General features: G+C 38.4%; 1 protein-coding gene across 2 annotated transcripts in view; it reads left to right on the forward strand.

Moving 5' to 3' along the window:
• Positions 1–20,306, forward strand: part of LOC122797136 (serum paraoxonase/arylesterase 2-like) — a 695,627-nt gene that overhangs the window by 507,831 nt on the left and 167,490 nt on the right. For both annotated transcript variants that reach the window (XM_044065936.1, XR_006364032.1), the window contains exon 4: positions 1,597–1,765. In XM_044065936.1, coding sequence (XP_043921871.1) covers positions 1,597–1,765 — 169 coding nt within the window. The remainder of the gene's footprint in view (positions 1–1,596; positions 1,766–20,306) is intronic.

Below are 20,306 nucleotides of genomic sequence, written 5' to 3' on the forward strand. Positions count from 1 at the left end.
AAAGAGTAGTATAACCATGACTGACATGCTCACGTTATCAGTACAGGCAAGAACTACCAAAATGGAAACAAGAAGACATACCAACGTATTCTATGAATGGGAGGGGGAGTCTTAAAGCCTCACAGCTCAACTGGTAGCAGAATTTAGAAATACAGTTTTCAGAGAAGGAGTGGCAGGAGATGTATTAAATCCATGAAGGTCTGAATTTTTGGATAGAATGCATTTGTTAACTATTTTATATGCCAGAAAAGTTTTATAAAATATTAGAGGTGTAATGGAGACTCCAGAGGACACTGAGATCACATCTTTATAACTGCCCCGGGTCTATATTATATTCTCGAAAGCTGACTATGTCGAATCTGACATTGTCGCCACGAGAATATCGAATGCTGAGAATCTCGAGCATGTAAACGGAAATCTCAGTAAGGGGAAATTTCGGTTTACTGCAATGTAGTGCGGTCTCGGAGTTGGTATTTTTAAGTAGCAGGGGGTGTGGGGGGCGCAGGGCAGCTTGCCCCCCTGCTTAAACCCATTAGGGTAGTTTTTTCTTTTTTTTGTCTTTTTATAAGGTCGAAGTTTGAAGAAATCGACCATATGTTGTTCAATGTTTTCAAACGTCTATATTATAATATAGACCTTAACTGCCCAATGATACAGGAATATATGGAGCAGCTACAGGAAGTAAATGGTTTATTATGTAGTTACATCTGGCACCTTTCCTCTTTATTGGAGTAAGTGGGTAAAGGTCCTGGTCCTTATTAAAATGCTATTAGAATTGACATTACTGCCTTTTATAAAAGCGATAACTAGAGATTAGAAGAAAAAAATGTCAGTCTGCTTTGGTGAAGTTACTGACATTATCAGTATCGTACACGACGTTGAAAGAATAAGGTAATTGGAATCTACACAGTGTTATGAAAATTAAATGGGAGCAATGGGATTTATTTAGGAATAGTTACCACGTTCCTGGCAGCTAAATGGACACCAGAACATACTGGCATGATAGCAAAGTGTGCCCCCTGATGTTAGATATGAGTTGAGAGTGTACTTCCTGAGGTGTTTCATTTATCTGCTTTGTTTGACAGAGATAGTATATTCCTGAATTTTATGATTCTTAAGGTTTGCTTCACTCTGTCAGTTTTATGTTCAGCCAGTCAGTTGTTAGAGGATATAATTGCTACGGGGACGGCACCGTTTGAGTTGATTGACATTTTTTTTCTTTTTTCATTCTTATAAATAAAGCTCTCACTTAAGTTTTTTTATTCACCATGGCAACTGGCTACTCTCATATCACCTATATAAATATTGTCTGAAAAAAAATCATATTGTGGTCTAATTTTAAAGTTTATTTTTTACCAAAACTTGTGCTTATGTTTACAGCTGTATATTTAGCTGCATTGCTGCCATCAGAGTACGCACCTCATAATTTCTCTCACTCTGATGTTTTACGTTCATGAACTGGAATGTGAACCTTTACCCCATGATACAGCTAATGAAGTTGATATTTTTGGCCAGTGGTGTAACAGGTTACTTGGTCTGTTTTCTTTAAGACTGTATTACACTGCCTGAAGTTGTCTCATTTTCCTTTTAATAAAGGGCTTGAAGTTTCCATTACTGCCAAGTTTTGCTCCAGACAGGCCAGGAGAAATTTTTCTGCTGGATCTCAATGAAAATGATCCAAAGCCGGTGGTACTACGGATCAGTCGTGGATTTGATTTGACTTCATTTAATCCCCACGGAATGAGTGTGCATATAGATGAAACTGGTAAGGTTGCAAAAGCATATACTGCATGGTTGGCATCTGTGAACTTGGCTACTAAAGTAGGGGAAAGACACTGGCAACACCATACTGAAATAAGCTGAATGAAGTCTTGAACCTCTTTTGTTTTTAATGGTTCTACAATAGTTGCACAAAAGATATGCTGTCTACAATCACTGAAAGGGTACACCATGAGATTAATAAGAAGTCATCAGTGTGCCCTCTAAATTTAGTTTTGTTACAGGCTTAATAGCAAAACTTCCACATTTTCGGATTTGTTTCTAGGTATCCCGCAAACCTGTGCAATTTTTCAAGTTCCAGCAGAATTGTTGAATGAAGTAAAATTTCATATGTCAGGAGAGTGAACTGTAATTGTGTGGATATATTTGTTAAAGTCCATTGAAGGTCCATAGCACTACAGTGAGATTTCATTTTGAAAGGTTTCACCAAAAAAAAAAAATATATATATATATATATATATGTATATGTATGTATATGTATATGTATGTATATGTATGTATATGTATATGTATATATATATATGTATATATATATATATATATATATGTATATATATATGTATATGTATATATATGTATATATGTGTATATGTATATATATATATATATATGGATCACCTTCAGATGCCCGAAATCGCGTTTCGCCGACACACAAATCACCGACACCAAAAGACCGACAATGCAAAACACCGAAAACCATTACACCAACACACTACACGTAAACGACACAGTACACTACATAACATATCCACTATCCCTAACCCAAACCCTAACCCTAAGGTCCGACACTACCGCACACCTGCACCCTAACCCTAACTCACTTACCCACCCCTAACCCCAAGGTCCGACACTACCGCACACTCACCCTACCTGCACCCTAACCCTAACTCACTTACCCACCCCTAAACCCACAGTCCCTCACTATCGCGCACACACCCTACCTGCACCCTAACCCTAACCCACCCCTAAACCCACAGTCCCTCACTATCGCACACTTACCTGTCCGCTCCCTAACACTAAATCCCTCACTCTATCGCACACTTACCGAGTCCGTCGGGTTCTCACCTTGTCGGTCATCTGCGTTGTCGGTGTTTTCGTCCCGTCGGATTCCGCGGTCGGAACGCGCGTCGTCGGATTCCGTGTCGGCGAAACGCGTTGTCTGGCATCTGAAGGTGACCCATATATATATATATGTGTGTATATATGTATATACATACACTCATTTTTATGCTTGATTATTTTAAGGAAACTACTAATGCAATGAGTTTAGCCTCCATTGACGATTATGTATGTCATCTTCTTGAGATCACCCCTGTATATGCTTCTGAAATATTTATAATATCCATTCTCTTATTCATACTGGGAGTCCGAATGGAGAGAGAAGTCAGCATGCAAAGGAGAGTAGTATTGCTGAAATTAAATACATCTTCAAGACTTGGTCAGTACCTTCACGAAGTGGGCCCTGTTTTTCACAACATCTCACCAAGACGACACTGATATGTAGACTGCATTTATATATACATGTATCATGGACACAGAAGTAGGTCAAAAATTAAAAATAGGTAGTTGGGTGTACAAGACCGAGGATAAATTAAGTGCCTAATCCTAGTAGTTGCACTGGTGCCAGGACTGAATGACATTGTAAAATCCTCAAAATATAGAAACATTCTTACAATGGGGCCAGGTCAGGCCCAGGGGGAGGATGCCCGCTGTTGTAGAAGGAAGTAGCAGTCCATAAAAATCACAAAAACTGACAGGCCAAAAGAAGAGCCATACAGATGATAGAGTGGACTATTGAGGATAAGAAAAAATATATATATTGTCACTGTTATGCAAACAAGTTCAGAATTTCCAGGCACAAAATATACAAAAAAGATTGAGAGAAATTAGAGGAAAGAAAAGTACTTCTACAAGAAAAACTGTCGGAAGCTTCAAATAAAAATTTGTGTTCATTAATACAACTGATTTGTGAAAAACATTATATAGACCAAGAAACTTTGATCTGTTTGGAAAGAGAAGCATCTGAGGAACTACGAAAAAATAAACAACACCTAGAGATTTTTGAAATGTAAAAAAAAAAAAAAAAAAAAAAAAAAAATTTTGGACATGGGAAGGAAACGGAGATTTGATATGGTGCAATATTTATGCAAAGTCAGAAGCCAAATTAATCAATAGTAAAAAGGCAGCCCCAAAGATATTCAAAGAGAAATACAGGCAAAGGCATCCAGATATGAAACATTTCAAAATAAAAAATATCACAAAGAGGGAATGTAGAAAAGATTAGTAAAGTAGAAGTTAAAAAAGAAATAGAATGTGACGTTATGGAATGCCTGCTAAGTGAAGGATTTGGTGTAGAAGGTCTAACATAGGTTACATCACAGCATGACGGAACAATTCACCACAGTAAGGAGAAACAGGAAGATCAGGGGACATCTGAAGAAATATGGACAATGGAAAGAAAGAGATTTAATCTGGTGTAATATTTATGCAAAGGAGAAAGCAAAACTAATCAATACAAGAAGAGCAGCACCCAGCCACTGGGGATGCACAAGTCAGTGCATTTCTTTGTGCCAGTCTCAAGCCTGGATGAATGGGGAGGGTTGCGTCATGAAGGGCATCCGGCATAAAATTTTGCCAAATCATACATGCGGACAACAGTACAAATATACATACCGGATCGGTAGAGGCCCGGGTTAACAACGACCGCCACCAGTACTGTTGGCCAACAGGGTGCTGGCAGAAATTGGGCTACTGTTGGCCGAAGGAGGAGAAGTGGGGTAAGGCATGCCCAAAGGCAGGTAAAGGCTAGGACTGTGGTAGTGAGGGTCGGAACTTTGAATGTTGGCAGTGTCACTGGTATAGGGAGAGAGCCAGCTGATATGATGGACAGAAGGAAGGTCGGTATATTGTGTGTGCAAGAGACCAGATGGAAGGGGAGCAAGGCTAGGTGTATTAGAGGTGGGTTCAAATTGTTTTATCATGGTGTGGATGGGAGGAGAAACGGCGTAGGAGTTATTCTGAAGAAACAGTATACTGAGAGCGTTTTGGAGGTGAAAACCGTGTCGGATAGAGTGATGTTTATGAAGCTGGAAATTGATGGTGTAATGAAGAATGTTGTTAGTGCATATGCTCCACAAGTTGGATGTGCGATGGATGAGAGAAACATTTTGGGACTGTACCCAGGGGTGAGAGTGATGATCGGAGCAGATTTCAGTGGGCATGTTGGTGAAGGGAACAGAGGGGATGAGGAAGTGATGGGTAGGTATGGTATTAAGGAATGCAGAAGGTCAGATGGTAGTGGATTTTGTGAAGAGGATGGACATGGCTGTGGTGAATACATATTTTAACAAGAGGGAAGTGCATAGGTGACTTACAAGAGTGGAGGGAGATGCACACAGGTGGATTATATGTTATGTAGAAGGGCCAGTCTGAAGGAGATTGGAGACTAAAGTGGTGACCGGAGAAAGTGTAGATAGGCAGCATAGGATGGTGGTTTGTAGGTTGACGTTGGTGATCAAGAAGAGGAGGAGGAGTGTGAGGGCAGCACCAAGGATCAAATGGTAGAAATTGAAAAAGGGTAATTGTGAGGTGGAGTTCAGGGATGAGTTAAGACAGGCACTGGGTGGCAGTGGAGAGTTACCAAATAGCTGGGTAACTACAGCAGAGCTAGTAAAGGAGACGGCTAAAAAGATGGTTAGTATAACATCTAGACAGAGGAAGGACAACAAGGAGACATGGTGGTGGAATGAGGAAGTACAGGAGAGTATACAGAGAAAGAGGTTGGCAAAGAAGAAGTGGGATTGTCAGAGAGATGAAGAAAGTAGACAGGAGTATAAGGAGATGAGGTGTATGGTGGAGAGAGGTGGTGAAGGATAAGGCATATGAAGAGTTGTATGAAAGGTTGGACACTAAGGAGGGAGAAAAGGACCTGCACCGATTGGCTAGACAGAGGGACCGAGCTGGGAAAGATGTGCAGCAGGTAAGGGTGATAAAGGATAATGAGGGAAACATACTCACAAGCGAGGAGAGTGTGTTGAGCAGATGGAAAGTACTTTGAGGGGTTGACGAATGAAGAGAATGAGAGGGAGAGAAGGTTGGATGATGTCGGGATAGTGAATCATGAAGTGCAGTGGATTAGCAAGGAGGAAGTAAGGATAGCTATGAAGAGGATGAAGAACGGAAAGGCTGTTGGTCCAGATGACATACCTGTGGAAGCATGGAGGTGTTTAGGTGAAATGGCAGGGGAGGTTTTAACTAGATTGTTTAATGAAATCTTTGAAAGTGAGAGGATGCCTGAGGAAAGTGTTTTGGTACCAATTTTTAAGAATAAGGGTGATGTGCAGAGCTGTAGTAACTACAGAGGGATTAAACTGATCAGTCACATCATGAAGTTATGGGAAACAGCAGTGGAAGCTAGGTTAAGAAGGGAGGTGATGATTAGTGATCAGCAGCATAGTTTCATGCCGGGAAAGAGCACTACAGATGCGATGTTTGCTCTGAGAGTGTTGATGGAGAAGTACAGAGAAGGTCAGAAGGTGTTGCATTGTGCCTTTGTGGACTTAGAGAAGTCATATGACAGGGTGCCTAGAGAGGAGTTGTGGTATTGTATGAGGAAGTCGGGAGTGTCCTATGACAGGGTGCCTAGAGAGGAGTTGTGGTATTGTATGAGGAAGTCGGGAGTGTCCGAGAAGTATGTAAGAGTGGTCAGGATATGTACGAGGGTAGTGTGTCAGTGGTGAGGTCTGCGGTGGAAGTGACAGATGCATTTAAGGTGGAGGTGGGATTACATCAAGGATCAACTCTGAGCCCTTTCTTATTTGCAATGGTGATGGACAGCTTGTCAGACGAGATCAGACAGAGTCCCCGTGGACTATGATTGCAGATGACATTGTGATCTGTAGTGAGAGTAGGGAACAGGTGGAGGAGACCCTGGAGAGGTGGAGATGTGCTCCAGAGAGAAGAGGACTGGAGGTCAGCAGGAGTAAGAGAGAATATGTGTGTGTGTGAATGAGAGGAAGGATAGAGGAATGGTGAGGATCCAGGGAGTAGAGTTGGCGAAGGTGGATGAGTTTAAATTCTTGGGATCAACAGTTCAGAGTAATGGTGAGTGTGGAATAGAGGTGAAGAAGAGAGTACAGGCAGGATGGATTGGGTGGAAAAGAGTGTCAGAAGTGATTTGTGACAGACTAGTACCAGTAAGAGTGAAAGGGAAGGTCTACAAGAGGGTAGTGAGACCAGCTATGTTATATGGGTTGGAGACAGTGGTACTGACAAAAAGGCAGGAGTCAGAGCTGGATGTGGCTGAGTTAAAGATTTGCACTGGGTGTGACGAGGGTAGACAGGATTAGGAATAAGTATATTAGAGGGTCAGCCCAGGTTGAAAGGTTTGGAGACAAAGCCAGAGAGGCACGATTACGTTGGTTTGGACATGTGCTGAGAAGGGATGCAGAGTATATTGGGAAAAAGGTGCTAAGGATGAAGCTGCCAGATAGCAGGAAAAGATGAAGGCCTAAGGTAAGGTTTATGGATGTGGTGAGAGGACATGCAGGTGGTTGGTGTGACAGAGCAAGATGCTGAGGCCTGGAAGAAATGGATACAGATGATCCGCTGTGGTGACCCCTAATGGGAGCAGGTGAAAGAAGATGACAAGCAGCAAAGATATTTGAAAAGAAATACAGGCAAAGGAATCTGGACATGGAAAACTTTACAATACAGAAAATAAGAAGACCGGAAAAGCAGAAAAGGAGATTAGTAATGGAGAAGTTAAAGAAATAGAAACTGAGGTTATGGAGTACCTGCGAAGTGAAGGATTCACTGTAGAAAATCTAACTCAGAAAGCACCACAGCAGGATAGGGCAGTGGACATCAAAATTAAGGAGAAACAAGTGGAACAGGAAGCAACTGGGCAGTTGCCATATCAAGATATTTTGGAGCCTTTCACTGGAAACTAGTATAAACATTTACTTGAAGCTGAACAGCAAGGGAAGGAACAGGAAACTGGCAATTCTGACACAATCAATGCTGAGGAGTGGTAGGCCAGTGAGTTCCCATATGACAGAGCAATTAATGACACAGGATGAAACCGAAGACAATGTGCCACAGGAAGACGCTATAGAACTTTCCACAGAATGCCTGCAGGAAATGGAAAACACAAAATGTGCCCTCAGTTTTGTTTTATTTTATTTATTTATTTAACATTTGTTGACCGGGAATGTCCGACTAGGTTACACAGAGCCTGTTTTCAGCAGAGGCCCGGGGAGAAATGCTCCAGATGCATGTTTTTGGAATGTGAGAGGAAACCGGAGTACCCAGAGGAAACCCACGCGAACACAGGGAGAACATGCAAACGCCACACAGAAGGCACCCCAGCCAAGAATTGAACCGGAGAACCTCTTGCTGTGAGGCGACTACGTTAACCGCTGCACCACTGTGCCGCCCACTAGCACCACTGTGCTAGTTTTAGAAAAAAATTAGCTAAGAGAAGAGTTACTTGATTTAATAGAGAGAGACATATTAAGACCAATGAAAGAAATAGACTGCAGAAGGTCAATAAAACCCAAAGCGTTAGAAGCGTGATAAAAGAAATGAACGTAGTAATTAGCACTGTCCATGTAGATCCATGTGATATAACAGAAGCAAATCCTTGACTATCATGCTCCTTTACACTCTACTAGGATAAGAGCCAGGACTGCCCCATGGCTAACTAAGCAAACTAAAGAAAAAATGTTCCTCAGAAATAAAATATGGGCTAAATGGAGGGCTACCAAACATCCATCAGATCACCTCCTCTTCAAACAATTAAGAAATGCCACCAAGAAAGATACACTTAGAGATAAAAAGGATTTTTATCTTCATCTTCAACAAACTAGTCAAAAAAACCCTCAAAAGTTCTGGTCAGGTGTTAATAAACTTCTGAAACCAGGGCACTCACCTACTCCTATCCCCTCAGACTTTACAATTCTACCCTGATCCCAGATGCCTTTAAGTACTTTACAGAAGCTATTCAAACTCTAGCTAATTCATTGCCCACATCTTCTGCATACTCACCGAATATCTCTACAACCTCTCCTAATGCCTTTCAGATTCAACCTGTCTCTTCATCCATTATTTATAAGTTTCTCAACAAACTCAAACCATGTACTCCTTCTGCTGACCAACTCCCATCTGAATACTTACAAATTGCTGCAAAAGTTATTAATCACCCCATATCAATACTGATTAATAGGACTATCTCTGAAGGAGTGATCCCCACCATATGGAAAATATCTCATATAATTCCTCTACATAAAGGGGGCTCTTCTACTGAGCTCTCCAACTTTTGCCCTATTGCTTTACTCTCCCCATTAGCTAAAATTATGGAAAGATGCATACACAAACAATTTAACTACCTTCTGCAAAACAAACTTCTAGCTGACTGTCAACATGGTTTCAGACCCTTCCATAGCACGACGACTGCCCTCCTTTCCTTCTCTGACTCCATAAATAATCGAAACAATAACCATTTCTCCTCAGCTCTATTCATAGACCTATCAAAAGCCTTTGATATGGTTAACCATAATATTCTTCACAAACTCAACCTCTTTTCTCTTAGCTCACACTCTCTACAGTGGTTCAGGAGCTATCTCAATAATAGGCAACAAGCAGTGCTTTGGGATAACAACTTATCATCCTTAACCCCAGTAAATATTGGTGTTCCACAAGTGTCAATCTTAAGTCCCCTTCTTTTCTCATTATTTATTAATGACCTACACTTGAATGTGCCTCAGGCTACTTGCATTCAATATGCTGACGACTCTACTTTGATCTGCACTGCTAAAAATGTTTCCTCCCTCCAGTCCATCACACAAACAGTTTTTCAAAACGTTGAAAAATGGTTTATGCAACATTGTCTCCTCCTTAACCCCAAAAAAACTAAGCTTCTTCTCTTTACTCCAACCAATAAATCTCCCACACCATTATTTACTATCTCCTCAAATAATTCTACCTGTATAAACCCTGATATGACCACTCGACTGTTAGGTGTAACCATTGACAACCGTCTCAACTTCGATGACCATATTAACTCTACTATTAAAGCTGTAAATAAAAAGATTGGGATGCTCTATAGAATTTAACCCTTCCTTACCCCAATAGCGAGAAAAAACATTGCTCAGACCCACCTGATCTCTACTCTTTTTTATGCCTCAGCTTTATACACTAACTTATCAAAAAACAATACTTCTAAACTCTCTACCTGCTATAATAGTATAGCAAAATTCATTACTGCTACTCCCCTCAGAACTCACCACCGTCTCAACCTCAAACAACTCAATTGGCTAGAGCTAAATAATCACTTACGCTACCAACAACTACTCATCATTCATAAGACCCTTTACTTCCCTGACGATACTCCTAATCTGACAAAACTAATTTCACCTTATAAAAACCTAGCCACACTTCGCTCTGCCAATAAACTTCTAGTATCTGTTACTAAATCATACAATAAAGCTGGTGATGCATTATTTTCAAATTCCATAGGTAAAAACTGGAATAAACTTCCTCAAGAAATAACTAATCAACACTCTACTACGCTTTTCAAAAAACATATCAAAGAACATCTTAAAACTCAATGGCTATGTCCGTGTACTAACCCCGACTGAAAACATGTCTCCATATACCTAATCTTGCTCCCCTTCCCTTACTGAGCTCCTTACTCACTCTTTCAATTGTTGAGAGTCGCTTCTTAGAAGTATGCCTTACTAATAATCTTTTTTTCTCCCCTTGTAATTTATTCCTGCATTGTTTCCTTCTGTCTTATTTTAACTATAGCACCATGCTTTTATTTATTCTCTTTATTATTTCTACTTTTTAACTATTTTACATTCTTTTGCAATTTCTCTGGTTAACTTGTATATTTTTGTGATATTAGTTTTTTCTTTTTTGATATATAATTGTTGCGTGCCTTTCTGGAGCTTTTCTCCCCGGGCCTCCACTGTAAACGGATACATGTCCAGCTAGACTAGCCCGGTCAACAAATGTAAAATAAATAAAAAATAAATAAAAATAAAAAAAATAGGATATGTGTGCAGCCAAATTAATAACAGATGCAATTGTACCACAAGAACACAGAGTAGTAAAGGAAAGGAAGGGGAGAAATCAAATACAGTCATGGAAGTATCGAACAGGGAAAATTGCAAAGCAATTAAGACAAGAAGTGTCACTGTTAGACTATAGAAGAGGAGGAACCCGATCAACAAAAACACTCAGAAAGATAGACGTGATAAAAGCAATATGCTGTGTTATAACAGATCTGGATTTATCATGCACTATCGCAAATAACCTCAAAATATCCGCCCAGGCAGAAAAAACTTAGAAGATACACAGATAAGTATAAAGGGAAAGTATAAAATAAGCAATTTATCAATGACTCAAAGTTTTATAGAGTTGCGAAACTAGATAAAAGGAATTGAAAGACCACCAAAAAAAAAAAAGAAATGGATACATTTTGGAGAAGTATTTATGAAGGTCCTGTGGAACATAAAGATGCTAAAGGGATAGAAAAAGTAAAAGAAAGAATAAGAAGTTTAAAGGTACAGGATATGAAATGGGATGAAGTAACAGCCAGAGAGACTGAAACAAAGTTAAGAAAAGTCTCTAACTGAAAAAACCCTGGCCCAGATACTGTGCCTAACTTCTCGTTAAAAGTATTAACATCTATGCACAAATATTTAGCCATGAGTAAGAACTATTTATATGCACACCCCGAACAGACACCAACTTGGCTAACAACAGGAAAAACAATGCTCCTACTTGAGTGAACCTACAAGCTACCCTAAAAATTACAGACTAATAACTCGCCTTCTGACAACATATAAATAATACACTGGAAATTATGCTGACAGAGTTTATAGTCATTTAGAAGAAAACTCAATTATGGCAGTAGAACAAAACGGCAGTAAAAGAAAGTCATATGGAACAAAGGATAATTTGTTAAAGTCATAGCGGAAAACTATAAAATGGGGAAGAATCTAAGTATGGCTTAGATTGACTACAAAAAAGAATTTTACAGTATCCCACATTCATGGATAAAAGAGTGCTTAAAAATGTGTAAGCTACACTCTACACTGATAAATTACATCACAGTGACCATGAAACAGTAGCAAACCACTTTGCAGTTAAGCCATGATAAAGGACAGATTATTATTCCAGGGATAAATACCCAAAGGGGGATATTCTAATGTGACTTTGTCACAGTTGCTCTTTTGCCTTGCTCTTAACACATTAAGCTGTCTGCTTAACAGATTAGGTCATGGCTATAATTTGGCTGCCTGAAAACAACAAAGTGTAAAGACTTCTCATCTTCTCTTAGCCGATGATTTAAAACTGTATAGCTCATCTGATGAGAAATTGAATGGGTTACCACCTGTCCCACTTTGTGAAGGACAGTGCCTCTGGGCAGTTGTCCTGCAAAGCAGTTGTAAAAATGGCAAATAGCCTCAGATTTTAGGACAAAATTTTCCTATATTTTATGTAATAGTTGCATAAAACAGTTATTCTGTATCTGAAACACCTAAATGTTATAAGAAACAGAATAAGCAACTAAAATTCTACAAGAATAAGCTTTTATTTAGACAAAAAAGTGAAGTTATGTCCTTTGTACTGCCCATGGGTATGTTTTGGTCTGCAAAATCTGACGTTTGTATCAAAAATGTCCCACTTTGGTCATTTGAAAAGGTGGCAACTTTAAGCACAACTGCAAATAGTCAAAACTTTTTCAGAAGTGTGCCAAAACAACCTTTAAATCAGGAAAGCTGCAGCACCAAGAAAAAAAAAACAGTTTGAGACATGAATGTGGTGTAAAAGAACTTGAGCAAGAGGGAGTGTATAAATATTTGGGAATTGATAAAGCATCAGCAATAAGACATGAACAAATGCAAATATTTAGAAGGCTTAAATTAATCCTGAAAAAGCGTTGACATCTAGGAACAAAGTCCAAGCTATAAACCAATTTGCTGTCCTGTCCTAACTTACAGTTTTGGAGTGATTGACTGGCCCCAAAAGGTGTTTGGTAGATTAGAAAGGAAAACAAGAAAGATGCTTCATGGTCACCAAATGATTTTTAAAAATCAGTGCATACCAAGATTATACATTACCCGTTCTGAAGGAGGGATTGGCCTCCTTGAAACTGATTACATGTATCGTTCCACAATCGTGGGAATGCATACATATCTGCTGACTTCACAAGACCCAAACATAGTGAATTTTGAAACATGAAGAGATTAAATCTTAAAATGACCTCCCTTCTAAGTTTAGCAGAAGCATATCGGCATCAAGCAGGAATGGAAATCAAACCAGAAGTAGATAAAAATCAGACAGCAGCTGAATGTGCCAAAAAACAAAAGAAAGAATATAAAGTGAAGGATCAGATGAGAAGGCAAGAAATGTGGAAAATGCATAAATATAGTGGCAAGTATTAGACAACTCCTAGAACAATCTCATGTTGATCTGGATCGAATGCTGGAATGGTTAAGGTGAATTCAAACCAAAATACACAAGGTTAATATTGGCCGTCCAAGATAGTGGACTTGCGTACATGTTGGATTACAAAGTCCTTTGAACATGTAGAAAAACAGAAAAATGTAGGTTTTTGTAAATGAAAACTGGAAACGTTGCACACCTTGTTGCTAGTTGTGATATACTAATGTGATATACTAATGGCAGAAAGACTGTATACTGAAAGGCATTGCCATGATGATTGTGCAAACATTATAATACTGAAGTAGCTGAAAAACATTGGAAAGATGAGCCACGTAGCATCATAGAAAATGATGGTCTACATCACGTGGGATCATCTATTACCAACAGATCAAAAGATAGATGCTAGAAAACTGGATATAGTGGTCCATGAAAAGAAGACAAAAGTAGCATTGATCATTGAAATTGCCACACCCAGTGACTACAGTGTCTTGGGTACCGAGAAGACACAAAGTCATAAAATATCAGGATTTGCAGGCAGAAATGAGAACAATGTGGAAGAAAGATACCCAGAAAGTTCCAGTAGTAGTAGGAGCAGCGGGTCTTATAAAAAATCTACAATTGTAATTAGATATGTTACCAATGCGTGTACAAATTAAGATTGACAAACAAAATCACTACATTTCCCTACAAAAAGAAACACAGTACCAACCCACAAAAATTGTGGGCAGTAGTGAGCATCCTCCAGCCCAGAAAAAAACACCACACACCACCCAATGTTGTAGGTACAAACTCGGACATAGCCTCTAGCTTCAATAACTACTTCACCTCCTGTATACTATAAATCATAAACGATACACCTCCTGTATACTATAAATCATAAACGATACAGGTTCCACCAACCTCCCACATCCCCCGAAGGCTCAAAAAAACACTACCCCCTTCTCACTCACACCAGTACCAACATCTGGTATTGAAAAATTCTTAGATTAACCTCAAACCAACCACCCTTGCCGCCGACAGTCTTCCTGCCAAATACCTTCAACTTGCATCCAGTGCCGTAGCTTATCCCATTTCATTACTGATGAGTAGATCCATTTCTGAACACACCATCCCCAGCCTTGTGGAAAACCTCATTCCCTTCACAAGAGTGGACCCTGTACCGACCTCTGTAACTACTGACCCATTGCGATCCTCTCACCCCTATCAAAGATTCTAGAAAAATGCATCCATCACCAACTCCTCACCCATCTTCTCTCCAATAATCTACTTTCCAAAGCTCAACATGGCTTTTGCCCATCCCATAGCACCACCACCACCACCCTAACTACCTTTACCAACACTGTGAACTCGTATAGGAACCAAGGTAAACTAGTCTCCGCTGCCTTTCTAGACCTATCCAAAGCATTTGATACAGTTTCCCACAATAAACTCTTATCATGCCTCTCTGAACTCAACATCGACAACCCCACCCTGCTGTGGTTCAAAAGTTACCTAGGTAACCACCAACAGTCTGTCAAATGGCTTAACTCCCTATTTTCCCCACTCCCTGTCTCACTAGGCATAACACAAGGTTCAGTTTGTGGACCCCTTCTTTTTAACATCTTTACAAACCAATTTCACCTAGCTACTAAAAAAGCTGACCTAGTCCAGTACACTGACACAACCCTGATCTGCTCCGCATCCAGTGTCCAATTTCTCCAACAAAAAGCCCAAAAATCTTTCACAGAGATAGAAAACTGGCTAAGTAAATCACAACTGACTTTAAACCCTAAGAAAACACAAGTCATACTAATGACCTCACCTTTTCCATATTTTAACCAAGACCCTTATCACCCCAGTCTCATTGGCCAAATTACTAGGACTTGCAATTGACCAGCAGCTAAGATTCAACAAACATATCTCCATAACTATCTCCAAAGTCCACAAAAAACTAGGCACCTTCTATCGCTGCAAAAGTTACCTTACCTCCCAAGTCTAGAGTTGCAATAGCTAGAACCCACCTCTTATCAACACTACTCTATGCATCCCCAGTTCTAATAAACCTACATAAAACTGACCTGAACAAACTTTCCACTTGTTACAACAAAATAGCCAGGTTTGCAACCAATGCCAAATCACCCTCCCACCACTGCCAATCCTTTCCCAATTTATTACATTACCACCAACTCAACCTAGCACACCAAATACTATACTACCCTGAAAAAACCCTGCACTAACTGGCCGCCTAAATTTCTACAATTCAAACAGACAACTATGATCCAGCAATAAAGCTCTGATTGAAAACATTCCATGTAAAAACAACTCTGGGGAATCTCTCTTCACTAATGAAGTTGCTAAAACATGGAGCACTCTGCCTCCTGATCTCAGATTACACAATTGTACTGTCACTTTCAAAAAACTCCTGAAGTCATACCTTTACACTAACCATATATGCAACTGCAGTGCACCCCCTGAAGCCTCACCCTACTACTGTATGATTTTTATTCCCTTATGCTTGGCATATACTGATACTATGCTCTATCAATAATCACTGTACATACTATTTTTTTTACTAGGAAATACCTCACAATTCTATTTTCTACCTAAGCACATGTATATATTGTACATATTGTCTTTATTAGGAAAATCCAAAGTGCCAAATTCACAAATCAGACTCTTCAGTCCAAAAAGATATTTCCCCAAGATTTAATGAACGAAAAACAGGAACAAAGAACATGGGTTAAGCGCTTTCATTTCCAAAAAACGGAAACTTCTTCAGAACAATGTAACATCCTGTGACACACATATATATATATATCATCAGTTAAATTAGATAATTGTTTTATCATATCCAATTAATGGAAATAGTTACAAACAAGAGTATTTTTAGCAAGACAATGTAATTGTTCTTATAAAAGTATTGTTCACATTTTAAAACTTTTCCAATACTTTAATACAATGCTCCATATGCTGTACTTAGTGCAAAATACAAAATGCATAATTTAAAATACATAAAAGTACATGAATTTGTAAATTCGTGAATCACATAACTGTGCAATATATAATTTAAAAACTTTTCATTGAAACAAAAAGTACATGTGTAATATATTTAAAAAAAGCTATTAGTTACATATATATACAAACAGTTGTATATATATATATATAAATAAATTGACATATATATATATCTCAAATAAAAATAGATGTGTAAAGATGATTGAATGTATGTGTATTAAATAATTACTGTAATAATATAATGTAAATATAATATATAATATATAATATGTAATGTAAATGTATAAATGTACGTGTACATAAGTTTCTCCATAGGTTATGTTGATGTTTAATGTTGAAATTTAAAATTGGAATAAAGTGAAGTGTTAAGATCTTTTTTACGTCTTTTTTGCAAAACAAGAATATTCCTATATTTTTAAATCTTGTCTTGTGTTTTCCTTTTTGTTTTATTTGTTCTTAGTTTTAAAACTGGTAGAAGGGAAATGTGGTCATTCAACCCAGGAGGTGTGTTAGAGTCGAGTCTTAATTGCCAAATAAGTTCCCTATAACTGAGTTGGTTCTCCCAATCTCCTCCTCTACTCTTTTTTAACACCTTTTCCAAAACCCAAAATTTGTATGTTGCCTGTTCACAGGTTAGGGTGTGCCTATAGAGGGCATTAGTTTCCTTTTTCCTGGCAATATCGTATGTATGTTCATATACTCTTTGGCGCAGGTGCCTCTCAGTTTTCCCTACATAGTGTGCCCAACAGGTCGTACAATATGCTAAATAAACTACTCCGCTGGTATAACATGTATAGTATCCCTTTCCTTTTAAAACAAAATTGATGGTGGGTATTTTAATTTCACCCGTGTTAGCCATGAATCCACATTTGTGGCAATTGCCACAATGAAATGTGCCCTTTCTTTTGTTGTTGTCTTCCCCTTGCCATTTTCTTTCAAAAATTGTTTTTAAGTTGGCCCCTCTTCTAAAACTATAACGTAAACACCTATCGAATATCCCTGCACTGTTGGGCATACTCTTAAACATATTCCATGTCCTGTTTATAACCTTTTTTACTAAATTAGTGTTTGCACTATAAGTCATAACCAGAAATGGAGTGTCTGAGGTTGTTTTAGATGTACCAGACTCCGTATCCTCCAAATTGTTCTCAATAGTTGTAAACTCACTCAATCTACCTGAATTTAATAAGGGAACAAATTTTGGCCCCCATCCCTTTAAAATTTCTTCCTTTAATGGAGTCGGGATAACCTCTTTCCTGGAATAGTTTTTGTACATAGTCTAATTCCTTGATAAGGTCCTCATATCTGCTTGTCATTCGTGCCACCTTAACCATCTGTCCTTTGACAATGTTTTTCTTCTGCAATGGAGGGTGGTTACTGTTGTAATGAAGATAGGTGTTTGAAAAACATGCTTTTCTGAAAATGCTCGATGTATATATACTATTACTATAGTCCTTCTTAATGGTAAGGTCTAAAAAATGTATTTCGTCTTTGTTAAATTCATGTGTAAAATGAAGAAATGTAGTTGACTCATTAAAATACTGTATGGCCTCTAAGGCCTCTTCATATGTACCGCCCCATACAATTAAAATGTCGTCCAAGAAACAATAGTACTGAACAATGTTGGTCATAAAAGATGACTGAAAAACATAGTGCAATTCCCAGAAAAGCATAACGATGTTAGCAAAAATGGGGGCACAAGCTGCCCCCATTGCAACACCATCAACTTGTAGGTAGATCTCATCCTGGAAGTAAATGAAGTTGTTTTTTAAAACCAGTTCAATATTTTCAAGAATAATTCTGAATTCATTGTTGGACAAAAACTTAAATTCAATTAACATGTACTCAAACCAGTCCAATCCAATATTATGCGGAATAACAGAAAAAAGGTCCCTAACGTCTATAGTAAGGAAGGCATAATGGGGTTCAAATTGCACTTGATTTAACTTCTTTAATAGATCCCACGAGTCAATAAGAATGTGGGTATACAGTTTATAAAAAGGTTTTAACTTAATCTATGTATATTGCTAATGGTTGTGTTTTTGAACCTTCTGATGTTACAATGGGTCTCATAGCCACATTTTCGACCCCTTTGTGGCTTTTGGGGATGCCAAACATTGTTGATTAAGAAAGGTTTTTCCACCTTGAAAAACCGGTATAGTTTCTCATCAATCAAAACTTGTGCTAAATTATCTTCCATCACCATATCTATTTTTTGGTAGGCTATATTTAACTCATTTCTAGAAGAGATGGTGTATCTACCAAAACTGTTTAGAATATCCATCATTTTAGCCGTATAGGTCCAGTTGTTCATTAGGACCACCCCACCCCCTTTGTCAGGTTTCATAATCCTGATGTCGGGGTGCAACACTCTAAATTCTTCCAACGTCAGACGTTCATCAACTGATAAATTAAATTTAGCATTGTAATGTTTTTGATGACGTGCCAGTAATTTTAACTCGTTGATAACCACATTTTCAAAGTTGTTAATATCACATTGTAAACCTGGGTTATATGCGCTTCTTCTGGTTAAAGCATTCATATTACCATTAGTAGTATTGGTAGTGTTAAGGTTGACATTAGCATTCTGTTTTGCTAAATATTCTAAATTTAAATTCCTGGTGAACAATTTTATATCTACAAACAATTCTGCCATATCCAACCTCCTAGTTGGTACAAAAGAAAATCCCTTTTTAAATAGAGAAAAATGCCTGTTCTCAATTTTGATGTCCGTATAGTTGTAAATAAAAAATTCACATCCTGGTTGACTAACCACAATATTATCACTGTTAGATGTAATAATTTCAGAATCCAATAACTCAGTGTCCACAGTCACCTCTTCGCTTACATTTAATAAACCACATAGATTAAAATCTTGTTTGTTGTTAGGAATGACAGTCAAAATGTCAATCTCAAAGTCAGAAAGGTGTTCATTGTCCAGTATTTCGTATTCCGGACCATTGTGATCTTGTTTCTCTAAATCACTATTGTCTTTTTCCCTTCCCCCAATGTCATGTTCAATAATAAAATGAAGAGGTATGTCACCCCTAGTGTAAGAATCAATAGCTAATATCTCTGTACCTGCTGGTTCGTTACCTGAGCATAAGTCGGTGTCACATATGTGTCACAGGATGTTACGGTGTTCTGAAGAAGTTTCCATTTTTTGGAAATGAAAGCGCTTAACCCATGTTCTTTGTTCCTGTTTTTCATTCATTAAATCTTGGGGAAATATCTTTTTGGACTGAAGAGTCTGATTTGTGAATTTGGCACTTTGGTGATGTTTTTCTGGGACAGCCTTCATTGAGTCTGTTACGGGAATACTTTTTTCATTACCAGTTTCTTTTTTCCCGTTTTTCCATTTTGTGATTATTTATTAGGAAAATGCCTTGCACATATAATGTACCTATGCTCATTCCTAGAAAGGGCCATGCCCACACATTTGAACTTCAACTTAGTGTTTTTAACTATTTTTATTTTGCTTGTTTCCTAACTTATCATTTTCACTATGTAACCAAAACTATTACCATTAATTACTCTCTGTAACTGTGTGGAGCTTTTCTCCCAGGACTCTGCTGAAAACTGCCCCGAGCTGTCCAGTCAGATTATCCTGGTAAACAAATGTTAAATAAATAAAATGCAACTCCATACGAATTGCAGATGGAGTCATTACTGTGCACATTGCGGGTGCTGCGAAGAGCATTTCTGGCTAACATCAAAGATTGAAACAATACTAATTTCATGAACTTTAATCATACTTTGACTTAGGAAGGGGGTCCTTTCCTGTCATGGTATTAGAAACCTGAAAGACTTTGAGAAATTAAAAGAGAAGGGACATGTTCCTATTTTTTGTTTTACTCACCTTTTATTAGTCTGTATGCACTGAACGATGCACATGCACACACACACACACACACACACACACACACACACACACACACACACACACACACACACACACATGTACATAGAAATGCATACACATTCAGAAACATGGACAGACTCAAACTCAAAACTTTTGAATGGAGATCGAGCTACAGAGATGATTGGGAAATTTACCCTTTTCCTCACTATAGTGC

The sequence above is a fragment of the Protopterus annectens genome, chromosome 3.part0 (assembly GCF_019279795.1).
Source record: "Protopterus annectens isolate FY-2018-M chromosome 3.part0, PAN1.0, whole genome shotgun sequence".
In the NCBI taxonomy this organism is placed as follows: Eukaryota; Metazoa; Chordata; order Ceratodontiformes; family Protopteridae; genus Protopterus; species Protopterus annectens.